We start from the raw sequence: 17,398 nt of genomic DNA, 5'->3' as shown, positions 1-17,398 counted from the left end.
GGGATTATAGGTGTAAGCCACAACACCAGTCCAAGCTATTTTTAAAAGGCGTGTGGCATATGGTCTTATTCTTTAAAAAAATCTTTTTTAAATATTTATTTATTTATTTATTTATTTATTTATTTATTTATTTATTTATTTATTTTTGAGATGGAGTTTCGCTCTTGTCGCCCAGGCTGGAGTGCAATAGTGCGATCTCAGCTCACTGTAACCTCTGCCTCCCCGGTTCAAGCGATTCTCCTGCCTCAGCCTCCCAAGTAGCTGGGATTACAGGCATGCACCACCATGCCTGGCTAATTTTTTGTATTTTTAGTAGAGGCAGGGTTTCACCATGTTGGCCAGGCTGGTCTCGAACTCCTGACCTCAGGTGATCCACTGCCTTGGCCTCCCAAAGTACTGGGATTACAGGTGTGAGCCATTGCACCCGGCCATATGGTCTTATTCTTTAAAAATTATTTGTTGCATGCATCTGTTCATCCTTCCTATTTGTATACCTGCAGAAAGAAATCCCTGTTACAATCATCATCAAATATTAATACTAATTAGTTTTAGTTGGTGGAATTTTGGGTTGTTTGTCTTCTTCTTTGTACTTTTCCTTCCTATCATAGTGCGCTGCAGCCTTGAACTCGCAGGCTTAAGTGATCCTCCTGCCCCATCCTCCCCCAGTAGCTGGGACTGCAGGTATGCACCACCACACCTGTTTATTTCATTTATTTATTTATTTAATTTTGTAGAGGCGCGGTCTTGCTGTGTTGCCGGGGCTGCTCTTGAAATCGTGGCCTCAAGCAATACTCCCGTCTTGGCCTCCCAAAGTTCTGGGATTACAGGCATCAGCCACTGCACCCATGCCCAGCCTGTACTTTTCTTCATGTTTATTTTTGAGTAATGAGCATGTATCATTTTAATAAATTGGGTAAAATCATTATTTAGAAAAGACAAATGACATGATGGGAGAAACTTTGTAACATATGTAAGAATAAGTTGTATATACATAGTCTATAAAGAATTTCTACCAAATTAATAGGAATAAGGCAAAATGCTCAGTTAAAAAGTTGGATGATAACTTACAGAAGAAGAAATGCAAATAAACAATAAGCGTATAAAATGATGCACAACCACACTAGAAATCAGGGAAATGCAAATTCAAAAAGAAGTTCTTCCTTTTTTCAACCTCCCTCTCACACTGGTAGCAATTTAAAAAGATTATTTATATCCACTGTGGGTCAGCATTCCTGGAAATGGGAGCTCCTGTACACTTTTTGTGGAAGTATAAATCGAGAAGACTTTTTTGGAGGACACTTTGGCACTATTTTTCAAAAATTTAAAATGCATTCTTTCCCCTGACCTAGTAAATCCACTTTCTCAGAACTCTCAGAAAAACACTCTCAAGCTGGGTGTGGTGGCTCATGCCTGTAATCCCAGCACTTTGAAAGGGTGAGGCAGGTGGATCACCTGAGGTGAGGAGTTCGAGACCAGCCTGGCCAACATGGTGAAACCTTGTCTCCCCTAAAAATACAAAAATTAGCTCGGCATGGTGGCGCACACCTGTAGTCCCAGCTGCATGGGAGGCTGAGGCAGGAGAATCGCTTGAACCCGGGAGGCGGAGGTCGCAGTGAGCCGAGATTGTGCCACTGCACTCCAGCCTGGGTGGCAGAGTGAGACACTCTCAGAGATGCCCGTGGATATATGTGCACAGATGTTCAGATGTTCATTTAGGTTTTTTTCTTTTTTCTTTTCTTTCTTTTCTTTTTTTTTTAGTGGTAGTGAAAACTGGAAATAACTCAGGAGACTTTGTACTACAGAGAACTCCATATTGTGAATGTGGTGGATCCCTATGTGCTGATAAGGAACATTCTATATGATGTGTTACTAGGTGAAAAACAGAACAGCAAATAATAGAATGATCTCAATTACATAAACATGAAAGTTACACATATGTGTATATGTGAGATATGGGCATGTAAATGCAGAGAAAAGGGACTGGAAAGCTAACTACTAACCTTGGCAGTGGCTGCCCCTGGGGAGAGCAGTGGAGCTGGAAGAGAGTGGGAAGGTGCTGGCGTGTTTTAGACTGTCTACCTTTGTGGTGTTACAGTCTTTTACCGTGAGGATATATTCATTTATTACTTATATAATTTTTTTAAATCTGAAGAAAAAAGTAGGGTAGATGAGCCTAAATCACTCTGTCCTAATCGTATGGTTTATATAAGGCTGGGCTGAGACAGAAGTGGAGATGGTGACAAAAAGCAGTGGGGAGAGGGGAAGGGGAAGGAGGATGTTTGGTGCTGAGACTGACCCTGCAATGCTGAGTAACAATCAGTGTTTTTATAGGGCATGCTGACTGCAGAGTTTCTTTCCTGAAATCCCCCTTCCTTTGGTACAGTTTAGTTGCGTATTTGAATTGCTTGTGAATGAAGGGCTCTATAGCATGGTAAAGGGCACTCTTAGAAAAGATGGAGGAGGGTTGGGCATTTCTTATTCCACTTAAACAAATGTTCAGTTTTACTGTAATGTTCACATAATGTCCATGTTAGGGACTTCCAGCTGGAGAAGACCACCATAGAGATAAGGGCCATCGATCTTTTTACAGTTGTTCCCTATCATACAGAGGGAGTTTTGCATTTTAGAGAACGGTGTTGTATCTGAGCTTCTATGTTCACAGGTGCAGTTTTGCTTTCCAGGGGAGGGTCATTGTGTCTTAACAAAGAGTCAGCTCTGAGAAGGACCCATAACCCTCTCTTCTGTTCCCCTAGGGCAGCAATTGAAGAGAGATATGGCAAAGATCTGCTCAACCTCTCTAGGAAGAAGCCGTGTGGACAGTCTGAAATCAAGTATGTATCAAGTTTTTTTCTGGTTTCCAGGTTGGTTAATAATGCCTGGGAGCCCCCTCACTTCAGCAGACAGATTTACCGGGAGGTTGCAGTATGCTGGCTGAAAAAAAAATTTTTTTGGAGATGTGATCTCACTATTTTGTCCAGGCTGGGCTCAAACTCAAGATCCTCAGTCAGGCGCAGTGGCTCATGCCTGTAACCCCAGCACTTTGGGAGGCCGGGGCAGGTGGATTGCTTGGGCCCAGGAGTTCAAGACCAGCCTAGGCAACTTGGCAAAACCCCATCCCTACTAAAAATAGAAAAATTAGCCAGGCATGGTGGCCCATGCCTGTAGTCCTAACTACTTGGGAGACTGAGGTGGGAGGATGGTTTGAGCCCAGAAGGTAGAGGTTGCAGTGAGCAGAGATTGTGCCACAGCATTCTAACCTGGGTGTCAGAGCAAGACTCTGTCTCAAAAAATTAAAAAAAAATATCCTTGCATCTCAGCTGTCCAGGTCGCTGGGAATACAGGTGCGTGTCATTGTACTTGGCCTGAAAAAAATTATAATTTTTTTTCTTATTTTCAATTGTGAAAAATCAAGACAAGCAGAAAAATGGCTAAAGTGGACTATGAAGCCACAACCTGTTATTAATACCTTCTAAGTTTTTCTTGAAGTTTTTTTATATGTACACCTTTTCGTAGGTAGGGCTATATTATATATATTTATACTACAAATTTAATAGTAGAGCTTCCTGTGTGTGTATATGTGTGTGTGTGTATTGTATGTGTGTGTTTTTTAAAAGCAAGAGAAGACAAGAGGAAGGGCAATGTCCTATTTGTCCCCAGGACCTCTGAGGGGACATGGACTTCTGGGCGTCTCTGCAAGTGTTGATAGCAGAGATGCCCAGAGGTCTGTGCTGATATTATTTTATAATATCTATCCTAAGTAAAACACCTATAAAATTATATATCTAAAATAGTATATAAAATAGAAAATTATACATATATTTTTTCGTTTGTGATAACTATAGGAGATTTTGCACCATTTTAAAAAAACTTTTTTTTTTGAGATGGAGTTTTGTTCTTGTTGCCCAGGCTGGAGTGCAATGGCGTGATCTTGGCTGACCACAAATTCTGCCTCCCGGGTTCCAGCAATTATCCTGCCTCAGCTTACCAAGTAGCTGGGATTACAGGCATGCGCCTCCATGCCTGGCTAATTTTGTATTTTAGTAGAGAAGAGGTTTCTCCATGTTGGTCAGGCTGGTCTTGAACTCCCCACCTCAGGTGATCCACCTGTCTCGGCCTCCCAAAGTACTGGGATTACAGGTGTAATCCACCATGCCCGGCGAAACAACTTTTATTTTAAGTTTAGGGGTATATGTGCAGGTTTGTTATATAGGTAAACATGTTATGGGGATTTGTTGTACATATTATTTCATCGCCCAGGTATTAAGCCTGGTACCCATTAGTTATTTTTCCTGATCCTCTTCCTCTTCCCATCCTCCACCCTCTGATAGGCACCAGTGTGTGTTGTTCCCCTCCACGTGTCCATGTGTTCTCATCATTTAGCCCCCACTTATAAGTGAGAACATGTAGTATTTGGTTTTCTGTTCTGTTTTAGTTTGCTAAGGATAATGGCCCCCAGCTCCACCCATGTCCCTGCAAAGGACATGATCTCATTCTTTTTTATGGCTTCGTAGTGTTCCATGGTGTATATGTACCACATTTTCTTTATTCAGTCTATCATTGATGGGCATTTAGGTCAATTCTATGTCTTCCTTGCATCATTTTATAATTGTCAGAACCCATGTGAGATTTCTGTACCATCATTTTTAATTTTTCAGTCATTCATTTAATACATTGAGGTTACAGAAATGACCAGGTCATGGTGCCACTTTAGCAATACACTCCATCTTACACAAGGCTGGTTTCCCCGGTGTCCTATGGCAACTCACACTTAGAAGGGTTTCATAATTGGCTTAATGCCCTGCTATCACCATTCTGAAATTTTTAATAATTTATAAACAAGGGGTCTCATGTTTTCATTTTGCAGTAGGAGTCACAAATTATGTAGCCAGTCCTACTCATTTGGAAATTTCTAGATTCCTTCCCCAACATGTTGAGGGAGGGTTTAGAGAAGGAGGTCAGGCTTTCTCTTTCCAGACCTAACCACATAACATACTTTCCTGTATCCTGCTCTGGTTGTGCTATCAACAGCTTCAGAGATGCGCAGAGGTCTGTGTCCCTTCAGAGGCCCTAATAGGTACATATAGGACATTGGCCTTCCTCTTGTCTTCTCTTGCTTCTTAAACAAGCACACATGCAACACACACACACACACACACACACACACACACACACACACACACTCATCCTAGACTACAAAGAAAGGTATTGAACTACTGAGGAGGAAAACATTGGGAGATATTGAAAATATTAATAGTTATATAAACCTAAAAATCTTGTTACCCTCAGACATAGGAAATTAGTACAAAGAAGATTTATTTTTCATTGGCTAATTATATATTTTTGATGTTTTAAATGAAAATTTAAAAATCACAGAAAAGTAAAAAAACGAACATAATAAATAGCTATATACCCATCACCTAGATTTTACAGTTACTCATATTTGTCACCAAGATTTTACAATTATTAACAATGTAAATGCTTTAAATTTAAATCTGGAATCAGCTATTTCTCCAAGAATACTTGGTTCCATTCCTTTTCGTGATTAATTGTGTTTAGAAACCAAATTTTCAGTTCTTTTTTTTTTTTTTTTTTGAGACAGAGTCTCGCTTTGTTGCCCAGGCTGGAGTGCAGTGGCCCGGCTAATTTTTTGTATTTTTAGTAGAGACAGGGTTTTACCACGTTGGTCAGGCTGGTCTTGAACTCCTGACCTCAAGTGATCCATCCGCCTTGGCCTCCCAAAGTGCTGGGATTACAGGCATGAGCCACCGTCTCTGGCCCAAATTCTCAGTTTTAATGTTGATCATTGTCACAGAGGCATCATCGTATGTAGGCCCTGGCAGGGAATGGATTTTAAAAGTGTGAGTTCATACTAATATTTACAATTCTAATTTAAATTTATAGGGCTCTATATAATGTTTAAAATTTTATGTTTATATTTCTTTCCTCTTATATTGAAGACCTGACAATATTAGTATAATTATTTGCTTTATTTGGTTATATATATATAAATTGTTTTAAAATAATATCAATATTGCTACTAACAATAAAACTTCTAAATAGAGCTTAACATTTCTTTGCAGTTCCTTTTGATCTTAGACCATAATAGGTCACTTAAACATTTATTTGCTCTGTGTGATTATGTAACCAATTTTACTTATAGTTAAGTTTATTTGTTTCAGTTCAGAAAGCAATTATAGGGATTGTTTTCTTTTTCCTGTTTGACTTAGTTTTATCTTTTGAATATGTAAAACATTTGCATGTCCAAGGGTCCAAACTACATCAACTTAGACAAGTTTCACTGTAATTAAAGAATGGTTTAGAACATTTTATGGAAGATAAGTGGGTCAGTTGACCAGAAAAACTTTTTCATTTATAAAGAAAGCATAAGCCATTGGCAATATACCCAAAAACTTTTGAGGTGATGTGATGGAAAATGGCCGTAGTCTCTCTACTACTTCCTGCAAAAGATATTTAGCAGAATGAATCTGACCCGAAATGATTATTTCTTATATCCTTACATATTTGATGTTTGCCTTGTTACTTGGTAAATTCAGACAGACTGTAACACAGTTCTTTTCTGTTGCTTGATAAAAGCCAGTCAGTTTTCCTTCTAAGAGTATACCTCAGAGAGGAAGTAGTCATAAGATAGGAGAACTGGGATTGTTTCCAAGGCTGAAGTGAAACGCTGTTTAGGTGACTTGTTTTTGTTGCCCCATGACATGATCTTTAGGAAGATGTTCTAGAAGACAGTGGATGATTTTTGGTTTGAGATAGAGTCTCACTCTGTCACCCAGGCTGGAGTGCAGTGGCGTGATCTCAGCTCACTGTAACCTCTGCCTCCGGGGTTCAAGCAGTTCTCTGCCTCAGCCTCCTGAGTAGCTGAGATTATAGGCACTCGCGACCCCACCTGGCTAATTTTTGTATATTTAGTAGAGACAGGGTTTCACCATGTTGGCCAGGCTGGTCTTGAACTCCTGACCTCGTGATCCACCTGCCTCAGCCTCCCAAAGTGCTGGGATTACAGGCGTGAGCCACCGCGCCCAGCCAGATGATTTTGCTTATCCAGGGACTAGCTAGGATTTTCCACCTCATTGGTTACCCTGAGAGACTCAAGTCTATAATGGAACCTGTTAGGGCTTAAGGCCAACGTGCTTTTTAAAAGAGCTGTAGAATAGTTTCCTTTTCCACAGTGAGGGAGAACACTTTGGAGAAGAGAGGGTGAATATTGTTACGCCACCATTCCCATGGTTCAGATTCCATTCCTGGAATGTCATTTTGTCCTGAACACGAGGAATGGCAATGAAGTGATGATGGGAGACAACAAAGCTGATGACAAAGGAAATGAAGATGGGGCTGCTCTTTTAGGGGCCCTTCAATCAGTCACTGTGGTGGGAGAAAAATTTTAAACTTGGGACAGACAATTTAGCTGTAAGGCTGGCCTTTCAATCTATGACTCACTATAGGGAGAGAATTCCAGTTGTATCTCCTATCATACCTGTCTTTTTTTCCTATTCTTTGAAGACAAATAAGCATCACTGAAGACTGGATTTATTAATTTCAGTTGACCATTGGTGCATTTGTTTGGATATGGACACTTTTTATTTTGATTTTTGTTTTTGAGATGGAGTCTCACTCTGTTGCCCAGGCTGGAGTGCAGTGGTGCAATCTTGGCTCACTGCAACCTCTGCTTCTGGGGTTCAAATGATTCTTGTGCTTCAGCTTCCCAAGTAGCTGGGATTACCGGCATGTGCCACCACACCTGGGTAATTTTTGTATTTTTAGTGGAGAAGGGGTTACACCATGTTGGCCTGGCTGGTCTTGAACTCGTGACCTCAAATGATCCTCCCGCCTTGGCCTCGCAACGTGCTGGGATTACAGGGGTAAGCCACTGCACCCGGCCTCAATATGGACACTGTTATAATGCATTGTACTCCTTGAAAAATTGTATCATAAGATGGGTAAAGTGAATGGAGAATGTGCAGTTAGGCTGTCCTGCTTAATGTATTTGTAATAACTGGCGCAAATGTTCATGTGAGAAAAGGCAGAGAGAAATAAGAACCTTTGTTTTGAGATAAATAGAGTGGGAAAAGTAAGGTAGCTGAAAGAAGGGGCCACTTGGAAAACACAGGGCCTTTAATTTCTAAAATAGTAGAATTTGCCATATATACATATATATATAAAATGATGCATGATCTTATGCTGCTGTGGTAGGGGACCGTGAGTTTACAAAATCCCAACCCTGTTTGGGTAGGTTGAGTGAGCACAGTCCACACAGTTCCATGAGATCAGCCTCCATGAAAGTAGCAGTGAGCGAGAAATTTACCAGGGCCAAGGCACCTCCGAGGGAGTTCACTTAAGGAAGTGTAGGTTGGGGGAGAACTAAAATAATGGGCAAAGGGGAGTTGATTATAAGGGAGAGGATGGGGGAGATTGAGAGAAGGTATGAAATATGAGTCACGGTCTTCCATATCTACAACATGGTAGACTAGATATTGGGAAAGCCCTCCCATTGTAAAACACTTAAAATGCTGGTTTAAAATATATTTTAATAATTTAAAATAAATATATGGCTATGCTGTCAAGAAAGTAAGGAAAATCCTTCCAGGCCAAAGATGAATCAAAGGTGTCTTTCAGTGGTCACTTAGCTCTCTGGATTCAAGCTTTTCTTCATCTCTTAAATCCCAGAGAAAGCCTATAAACCCAAAGATAAATAATGTCTTAATGAAAGGCTAAACCAGAGAAAAAAAATCTCAATAAAAGATATCAAGTCATGCCTGAAATCCCAGCACTTTGGGAGGCCGAGGCGGGCAGCTCACTTGAGGTCAGGAGTTCGAGACCAGCCTGGGCAACATGGAAATATCCTGTCTCTACTAAAAATACAAAAATTAGCTGGGCGTGGTGGTGGGCACCTGTAATCCCAGCTACTCGGGAGGCTGAGGCAGGAGAATTGCTTGAACCCAGGAGGCAGAAGTTGGGTGCGTAGGTGACAGAGTGAGACTCTCTTGCAGGGGGAAAAAAAAAAAAGATATCAACGAAAGATACCTCTCTAAGCCTTGATTATGAATGATGGGAGTGGTTGCATCTCCTGAGAATCTGTAATTATAAGCCAGTTCTCTTGCAGATTTGGAACTCCAAAGTACCAAATTTCATCAGAGTGGTCTGAAGAATCCTAAGCTAAAAATTTAGTTTAGAGTGGTCCTGGGTGTCAACAGAAGCAATAAATAGCAGAATTAGACATGCAAAGACTGTAGATACTAGAACTAACAGATCTAAAAAACAAGTATGTATAGTATGTTTAAAGAAAATAAAAGAGTGAATTAAGAGCATGAGTAGGGTGACTTTCAGAGGTATCCAAGAAATTTTGAAAGGGAATCAGATAGAACTTATATAAATAAAATAGAAAATACTTAAAATAAAAATTCAGTAGATGAGATGCATTAAGTAACATGTTAACTATAATTGAAGAGGGAATTCAAAAATTAGAAATGAAAAAATCAGGAGAGGCTGGGGACAAGGTTTGGGGAAATGTTGATCAAAGGATACAAAATTTCGGTTAGGAGGAATAAGTTCAGGAGATCTATTGTACAACACAATGACTGTAATAATAATGTATTATATTCTTGAAAACCACTAAGAGAGTAGATTTTAAGTGTTCTCATCACAAAAAGTGTAAGTACATGAGGTAATACGTATGTAACTTTGCTCTATTGAACCATTCCACAAAGTACATATTTCAAAACATCATTTTGTACATGATAAATATATGCAATTTTTATTTGTCAAGTAAATAAATACATTTCAAAAAAGAAAACAAATTATCTGGAATTCATCACAGAAAAAAAAATCAGAGGTTAAAAGTAAAGAAAAATTAAGAGACATGGAGAATAGGATGAGAAGGTCAATGCTGAGTTCCAGAAGAGAGAATAGAAACAATGAGAATAAATTTTTAAAGCAACAGAGCTCGACAATTTTCTAGAATTGATGGGAACCATAAACCTTCTGATTCAGGAAGCAAAATTAATCCCAACAATGATAAATTAAAAGGAAATTCACAAGTACACAAGAATAGTCAAACTGAGTAAGATCCAAGTTAATGAAAAAGTCCTAAAGGCATCCAGAAAGAGTGATTACCCACTAAGGAACATTTATTAGAGCAACAGCTGATTTTTTCAATAGCAATGATGAAGCCAGAGGCTGCAGAATTATGTCTTTAAAATACTGAGAGGAAATAATTATCAACCTGGAAAAATTATTTTTCTTGGAGAAATTATTTTTCAAGAAAGAAGGAAAAATAAAGATGTTATCCAACAAAAAATTAGAGTTAACTATGAGCAGATGTTCAATGAAGGAACTTCTAAAAAATATACTTCAGAAAGAAGGAAAATAATCCAGGACAAAAGGTCTGAAGTGCAAGAAGGAATAGTGAGCAAAGAATATGGCACATATGGATAAATCTAAACAGTTTGTAAATAAATGGTATTAATGTCAACTTGGGTGATTTAAAAAACAAAATGGAGCCAAAATATTGGACATTAAAAGCTTATAACTTGTTAGGAAGGATAATCAGAGTTAAAGCATTCTTAGGTATTTTATTGCTGAGGGTAAGTGTAATACTAACCTTGAGTAAGCAGATTCTTCCTCTGTCAAGCCACCAGATGAGAATGCAGCATGGGCAATACCTTGATTGCAGCCTGTGATGCTCCAAGCACAGGATCCAGCTAAACCATATTCAGACTGGCAATCCACAGAACTGTGAGATAATAAATGTGTGTTGTTTTATGCTGCTAAGTTTGTCATGCAGCAATAGAAAAATGGATACAATTTGTTTAATGTCTGTCTCCTCCATTAGACTCTGAGGTCTGGGATGAGGTCTGTCTTGTACGACTGATTAACCAGCATCTGACACAATGCCTGGCCCATGGTTTATGGTCAATAAATATACGATTATTGACTAAATGAATGTAAATGAGTGAAAAAGGAGGCAGTCAGGACTAGGTTTGAACCCTTCCTTTGTTGCCTTGTATTCATATTTTGAATTGCCATACTTTATTTATTTATTTTGAGATGGAGTCTTGCTCTGTTGCCCAGGCTGGAGTGCAGTGGTGCAATCTTGGCTCGCTGCAACCTCCACCTCACGAGTTCAAGTGATTCTCCTGCCTCAGCCTCCTTGCCATACTTTAAAGAATCACTGGTATTCTTATGAGAAAAGGATCATAACTCCTATCCTATCATTGGAGAAAATGAAACACAAAGAGTTTTGGCATGTTGCTCTCCCCAAATGAACAGTGAAGAATTTCTTGTGCCTGGGATTGAGGAAACTGGACTTAAGAAGTCTTGGTCTTTTGCTGTCTCTCTAGCTCATGGGCAAAAATTGGTCTGTAGTTTCTAAGTTAAGATATGGGCAGAGAGAAGCATGCAAAGGCATTATAATAAGATTGTGCAGAGAATTTCCAGAACTGAAATTATATATGTGCTTGTTTTTTTTAGCACCCTGAAGCGGGCCCTTGAAGTCTTCAAGCAGCGTAAGTAATTTAAAAAAAAAAAAAATGTATTCACTGCCCTTGACAAGCCCTGTGTCTGTCGTCAAAGGTGTGTTTTAATTTGAACAGCAGTTTCATAGTGGGTGAAAAAAAATTAGAGCAACTCCTACGGTGAGACAAAGCTCTGCAGGCTCGAAATGAGCTGGAGAACCTGCACACCTGCACATCATGATGTGTGTTTGCCTTACTCAGAGCCATGCTTCTCACACTTGCATGAGCATCAGAATCACCTGGAGGGCTTGTTATTGACACAGATTCCTGAGACCCATCCCCAGAGTTTCTGATTCAGGAAGTCTGGAGTGGGGCCTGGGAGTCTGCGTGTCTCTCGTGTTCCCAAGTGATGCTGAGGCCTCTGGTCCAGGGACCATGCTGGGAGAATGGTTGCCTCAGAGAATCGTCTATACTTCTTAGTTCTAACTCGGAGACACTGTCATCCAAGTGCTCCTCCACACCCCCACCTGCCTCAGCCAGGCTGTCTACCAACCTAAGCCCTGGTATGTTCTTATGCTCAGTCTGGTTTCCTTCTCCCAGAGCCACCCCTGCAGGGCTTCAGACTTTGGGACCCTGTTGTGAGTGTCTTGCCATTTCTCCCAGATCACCAAACATTTGTATCCAGAATAAAGTTAATTACAGTAAGCATCGAAGGAAATATTGTCATGATTCCCTCACCTCTTACTCTAATCTGCCTGTAGTCCCACCACTCACCTGGAACTGCTCTCTCCAAGGACACCAGCCCTTTGGGTCACTAAGTTTAGGGGACAATTTTGGGCCTCTTCTAGCTTGACTCTTCAACAGCATTCAGCACTGTGGTGCATTTCTTTCTTCTGGAAACCTGCATCCCTCTGACTCCCTTGGATTCTTCCTATTTCTCTGGCTACTTCTCTGTCCCTTTCCATATTGCGGGTCCTCAGAGCTTGGTCCTAGCCCTTCTCAGTCTGCCTAGAAAAACATTCTCGTCCCTGACACCAGCTATCACCTTTACATGAAGAATGTACATATCCATATTTTCAGTCCAGAACTCTCTAAGGACCAGACCTTACATCCTGTTGCCTACCTAGTGTTTCTTCTTGGGTGTTTCAAAGGCACCTTAAATTCAAAATATTTGCAGCTGAACTCATGATCTTACAGGCTGATTGCCTAAGGAAGTTTCATATCTGTTTATTTTTATTTTTTTTAAAGTCAGGGCATCACTCTGTCACCCAAGCTGGAGGGCTGCACAGTCACAGCTCACTGCAACCTCACACTCCCAGGGTTAAGCGATCCTCCAGGCTCAGCCTTCTGAGTAGCTGGGCCCACAGGCATGCACCACTACGTCTGGCTAATTTTTTACTTCTCATAGAGATGGGATGTCACTATGTTGCCCAAACTGGTCTTGAACTCCTGGGCTCAAGTGATCTTCCTGCCTTGGCCTCCCAAAGTGCTGAGATTACAGATATGAGACGCTGCACTCAGCCATTGAGATCTGTCTTTTTAGAACCACATCCTGTTTTTTCCTTAAGAATTCTTATTTATTTATTCTTTTCTTCCCAGGGTCAGGATGCTATGTCCTAGAAATGATCCCTTTTGGCCTGGTGCGGTGGCTCACACCTGTAATCCTAACGCTTTGGGAGGCCAAGGCGGGCAGGTTACCTGAGGTCAGGAGTTCAAGACTAGTCTAGCCAACATGGTAAAACTCCATCTCGACTAAAATACAAAAGTTAGCCAGGCATGTTGTCATGTGCCTGTAGTCCCAGCTACTCCAGAGGCTGAGGCACGAGAATCACCTGAACCTGGGAGGTAGAGGTAGTAGTGAGCAGAGATCTTGCCTCTGCACCCCAGCATGGGCGACAGAGTAAGACTGCTTAAAAAAAAAAAAAAGATCCCTTCTTTACTCCTCTCCTTCAGCCTCTTAAGAGGAGAACCCAGTGGGAGGTAGTTCCCTCCTGTCTGGATTTATTTTCTTGGTTTGAATCGGGTATTCTAATTTTATCAGACTTCTTGAGAATGGTAAAGGCTAATTTAGAAAGGAAATAGAAAGTCTTTGGAAATACCAATGTCACAGTTGTCAGAGTTCATCTCTGTTGGAGTGAAGTTCTATTTCCCTTCATCTTTTTGAGGCTAAGGAGTCATTTTCTTCCTGTGTTGGTCATCTTTGCTTTCCTTGGTATGAGAAATTATTATTTATTGATATGAGTCTGGAGGGGAAATGGAAGACATAAGTCATAGTGCCCTCAGCATCCTTTCTTAATTTCTCAGTTCTCATTGCCACTTTGTGGCCTTTGGTTATAACTGCAACTTGGAATTCAGCCAACAGATTTTTATTTAGCTCCTATTATTCTAATGTGATGACAAGCAGAAGTTGGGCAATCCAGGGTGAGGCACTGGCACTTTGGTTTTCAAGGGGTCCTATCCAGTTCTAATATTCTTCAGGCCTGTTACTCAGAACCTGCCTCTAAAGCTTTCTGTTTTTCAGAATACCTGGCCCTTCCAAGCTAAGGATTTTAACACAGCATAGTATGTTTAATGCTTGCTTAAAGTGTTTCTGTAGCTAGTTGAGTAGTTCTAGACGTTTGTAAATGTTAGCTAAATATTCATGTTAACTTTTTCATAGAAGGTGTCTTCTTCCCTCTGTAACTCATCAATGAATACATTTCTCAAAGTAGAGAAATGTTCCTTATATGCACTGTGAGGCCAAGTATGGCATGGCCCAAAGTCAAACCTTAGCATGGGCTGGGTCTCCTAAATAATTTTTTTGGCTTTACTTTACTTGTTTTCTTTTTTTCTAAAAAAATAAGTTTTATTTTCTTATTAAATTAATATATATATTTATCTTAAAAATTCAAATGAGACAACTAACTGTAAAGAAGATAGTAAGCACTGGAATTTTCTTCTCAGTGATTGTCTCCAGACAGTTTAATGCAATTAAACATATATGTGTATAGTATATATGTGTTTATTCATATACATAAGTAGTATTATACCATGGCAGTGGTCCACAATTTCTGGGATGGGGCCAGATATGTTTTTACATTGTTTTTAAAATGAAAACAATCATTTTAAAATCATGCTAGCAGTTTGGTATATATTTCCAGACCTTTCTCTGTGCATTTACAACTCTCTCTTTTTTTGAGATGGAATCTCGCTCTGTTGCCAGGCTGAAATGCAGTGGCACGATCTCGGCTCACTGCAACCTCCACCTCTTGGGTTCATGCCATTCTTCTGCCTCAGCTTCCTGAGTAGCTGGGACTACAGGTGCCCACCACCATGCCCGGCTAATTTTTTGTTTTTTTAGTAGAGACGGGGTTTCACCATGTTGCCAGAATGGTCTCAATCACTTGACCTCGTGATACATCCACCTCAGCCTCCCAAAGTGCTGGGATTACAGGCGTGAACCACTGCGCCCGGCCAACTCTTTTTTAATTGTAGATGCACATATGCATATAGACGTGAATGAGTTTTTATCCTGTTATACTATACATCTCTCTCTATAGTTTGTTTTACTTAACAATATATCATAGACAGCTTTTCGTTTCAATTCATATAGATCTGCCTCATTCTTTTACATTTAAAAAATTTTGTTTCTAAAAAATGCCAAATTTCCTCCAGAAAGGTTGTGCTGTTTTTTTTTTCCCAACAGTGCTGTTTTGTCCCATGCTTGCCAATATCAAGAATATTTGTGCTTTAAAAATTTTGCCCAACTGAAAGGTTTGCATTTTAAAGTTTTGCATTTTTTTCAGTAGTTTTAAGGCTGGGTATATTTCCAAATGTTTATTGGCCATTTAGCCACTCTTTTTTGAATTTCATGTGCTTTAACTGGTTTTTAAATACTGGAATATGTATTTTTCTTTTGATTTGTGGAAGCTCTTTTGATATAGCTAATTGCTCTTTGTTATATAAATTGCAAATATGTTTCCAGTTTGTCATGTATCTTTTAACCTTCTTCAAGGTTTTGATACCCACAAGTTTAAATTTTTTTCTTAGATCAGTCTGACCATCTTTCAGTCTTTCTAGCTTTATCTGTCAGTCTTTTTAGCTTTAATGCCGTGCTTTGATTTGTTTTCTTAGAACAAGTATTTATTGTTTTCTTTTACAAAGGCAGGCCATGCTCCTTGTATAGATCTTAAAAAATAAGGGGAAAAATCAGCAATAATCTTTCTACCCAGAGATAACTATTGGTAGCCAAAATTTTGGCATATGACCTTTCTTATAAACATTCAGGCTCATGAGACATTAGAGATGGAAGGAACCTTAGAGGTCATCTACAGTGAATGAAGAGTCAAATTTGAAATTGTGCTGGCTTTGGTAATGTCTCCTAGGATGTAACCTTCATGAATTGGAACTTTGGCTGCTTTTCTCCCTAGTCCTGGGCACCCTAGGTTAGTAACAGTAGTGGTAGGAGGCTAAGCTAAAGATCTTCTAGCTTTGATCTTGGTGGCCAGGGCTATGCTGGACATATGGAGAGGTTCAATACATGTTGGTGACCAAATGAAGAGATGTTGATTTTACCACTTACTCCCGTATTTTGTATATACATATTTATTTTGTATGATTTTACATATTTTAATTCAGACATATGTAGACCTTGATTTTTTTTTTAATTCTTTTTTGCAGAAGTAGACAATGTGGCACAATGTCACATTCAGCTTGCACAGAGTTTAAGAGAAGAGGCCAGGAAGATGGAAGAATTCAGGGAAAAGCAAAAACTACAACGAAAAAAGGTTGGATTTGCATATGTGTTAAGGTGTTTCCTTTCCTCCTATAGAAAACCGCAGGCTTGTTTGTTCATTATACTCCTCAGCTCAGCTCCCACCATCATGTAATCATGACCTGAGAAATTACTTATTGGAGTCCCCACATGGGGACTCAATCCAGATGGGTATATGCATTTCTACACCCCAGGCCAGTTGTCCTTTTTTAAAGTTCACATAGGATTCAGAGGTCCAGCTTGCATTCCTCTTCAGGTCTGCTGCCGCTATTCAGACTATGAATGGAAAGGGGAACCCTCTGACTTCAATAGACTCTAGCACATCCCAGCTGGACGGCTCCCGAAACCACACTCCTCATCCTGGACAAGGCAATAGGGGAAGGGAGAAGTAGTGGAAGAGTCTCCCGCTCCCCCTGAAGACCATAATGTAGTCCAACTACTCTACTGTACAAATGGGAAAACTGAAGCCCTGGGAACTCCGAGTACTCTTGTCTTCAAAGCAGCTATACATAGGCTCTTTTTCATTCATGAGATTTACTCTGACCAACTACATGGAAGAAGACAAGGGTGAACAAGAGTTAATAAAACTGACAAATATTTGGGATCAAGAAAAGAAGTCCAGGTTTATATCAAAGTGTTAGTTAGACTAGACCAGCCACAACTCTGTTCTCTTCTATTTTGTTCCTGAAAGACTGGATATTCAGGCTGATCCTGCAGCCATGTAGGGTCCTTACAGAATTTTTTTCTGTGTCTGGTTTTCAAGACTGGAACCTGGGCCTCACATGGGAGACAAGCTCTTCTCTATCTGGCACCCAAAGATGTCTACCCAGGTCTCCCGGCACAGCTCTGCGTGACTTTTGGTGACCTCTTTCACCCTTCCCGGGGGTCCCTTTGGAAACCTTTCCTTATCCTGGGCCTGAGCTTGCTGTCTGCAATGAGCATATCTGATAAGCAGCCAGCTGTTAAGGCTGATTCTACCTTGACCTCAGTCTCAGCAACTTTGCCTGTGGCTCTGGGTTGGAGTCTAGGTCCAGCTTCCCTGGCGGCCACTGGCCTCTATGGTGGGCGGCAGCATCCTAAGAGCCTGCCTGCCTTACCCCTATTGCTGTTTCACCAGCTGCTTTTAGCACACTACTGCCTCTTCCATCTTACACCTGTACTTGTGCTATGCCTT

General features: G+C 40.3%; 1 protein-coding gene across 2 annotated transcripts in view; it reads left to right on the top strand.

The window, feature by feature from the left end:
- The window catches only part of PSTPIP2 (proline-serine-threonine phosphatase interacting protein 2), a 93,308-nt gene that overhangs the window by 49,452 nt on the left and 26,458 nt on the right, over positions 1 to 17,398 (top strand). For both annotated transcript variants that reach the window (XM_019013830.4, XM_055368148.2), the window contains exons 3-5: positions 2,754 to 2,831; positions 11,488 to 11,522; positions 16,131 to 16,237. In XM_019013830.4, the coding sequence (XP_018869375.1) occupies positions 2,754 to 2,831; positions 11,488 to 11,522; positions 16,131 to 16,237 (220 nt within the window). The remainder of the gene's footprint in view (positions 1 to 2,753; positions 2,832 to 11,487; positions 11,523 to 16,130; positions 16,238 to 17,398) is intronic.

The sequence above is a fragment of the Gorilla gorilla genome, chromosome 17 (genome assembly GCF_029281585.2).
Source record: "Gorilla gorilla gorilla isolate KB3781 chromosome 17, NHGRI_mGorGor1-v2.1_pri, whole genome shotgun sequence".
NCBI lineage: Eukaryota > Metazoa > Chordata > Mammalia > Primates > Hominidae > Gorilla > Gorilla gorilla.
Note: the sequence above shows the minus strand (reverse complement) of the source record. Positions and strands in the feature narration are given on the sequence as shown.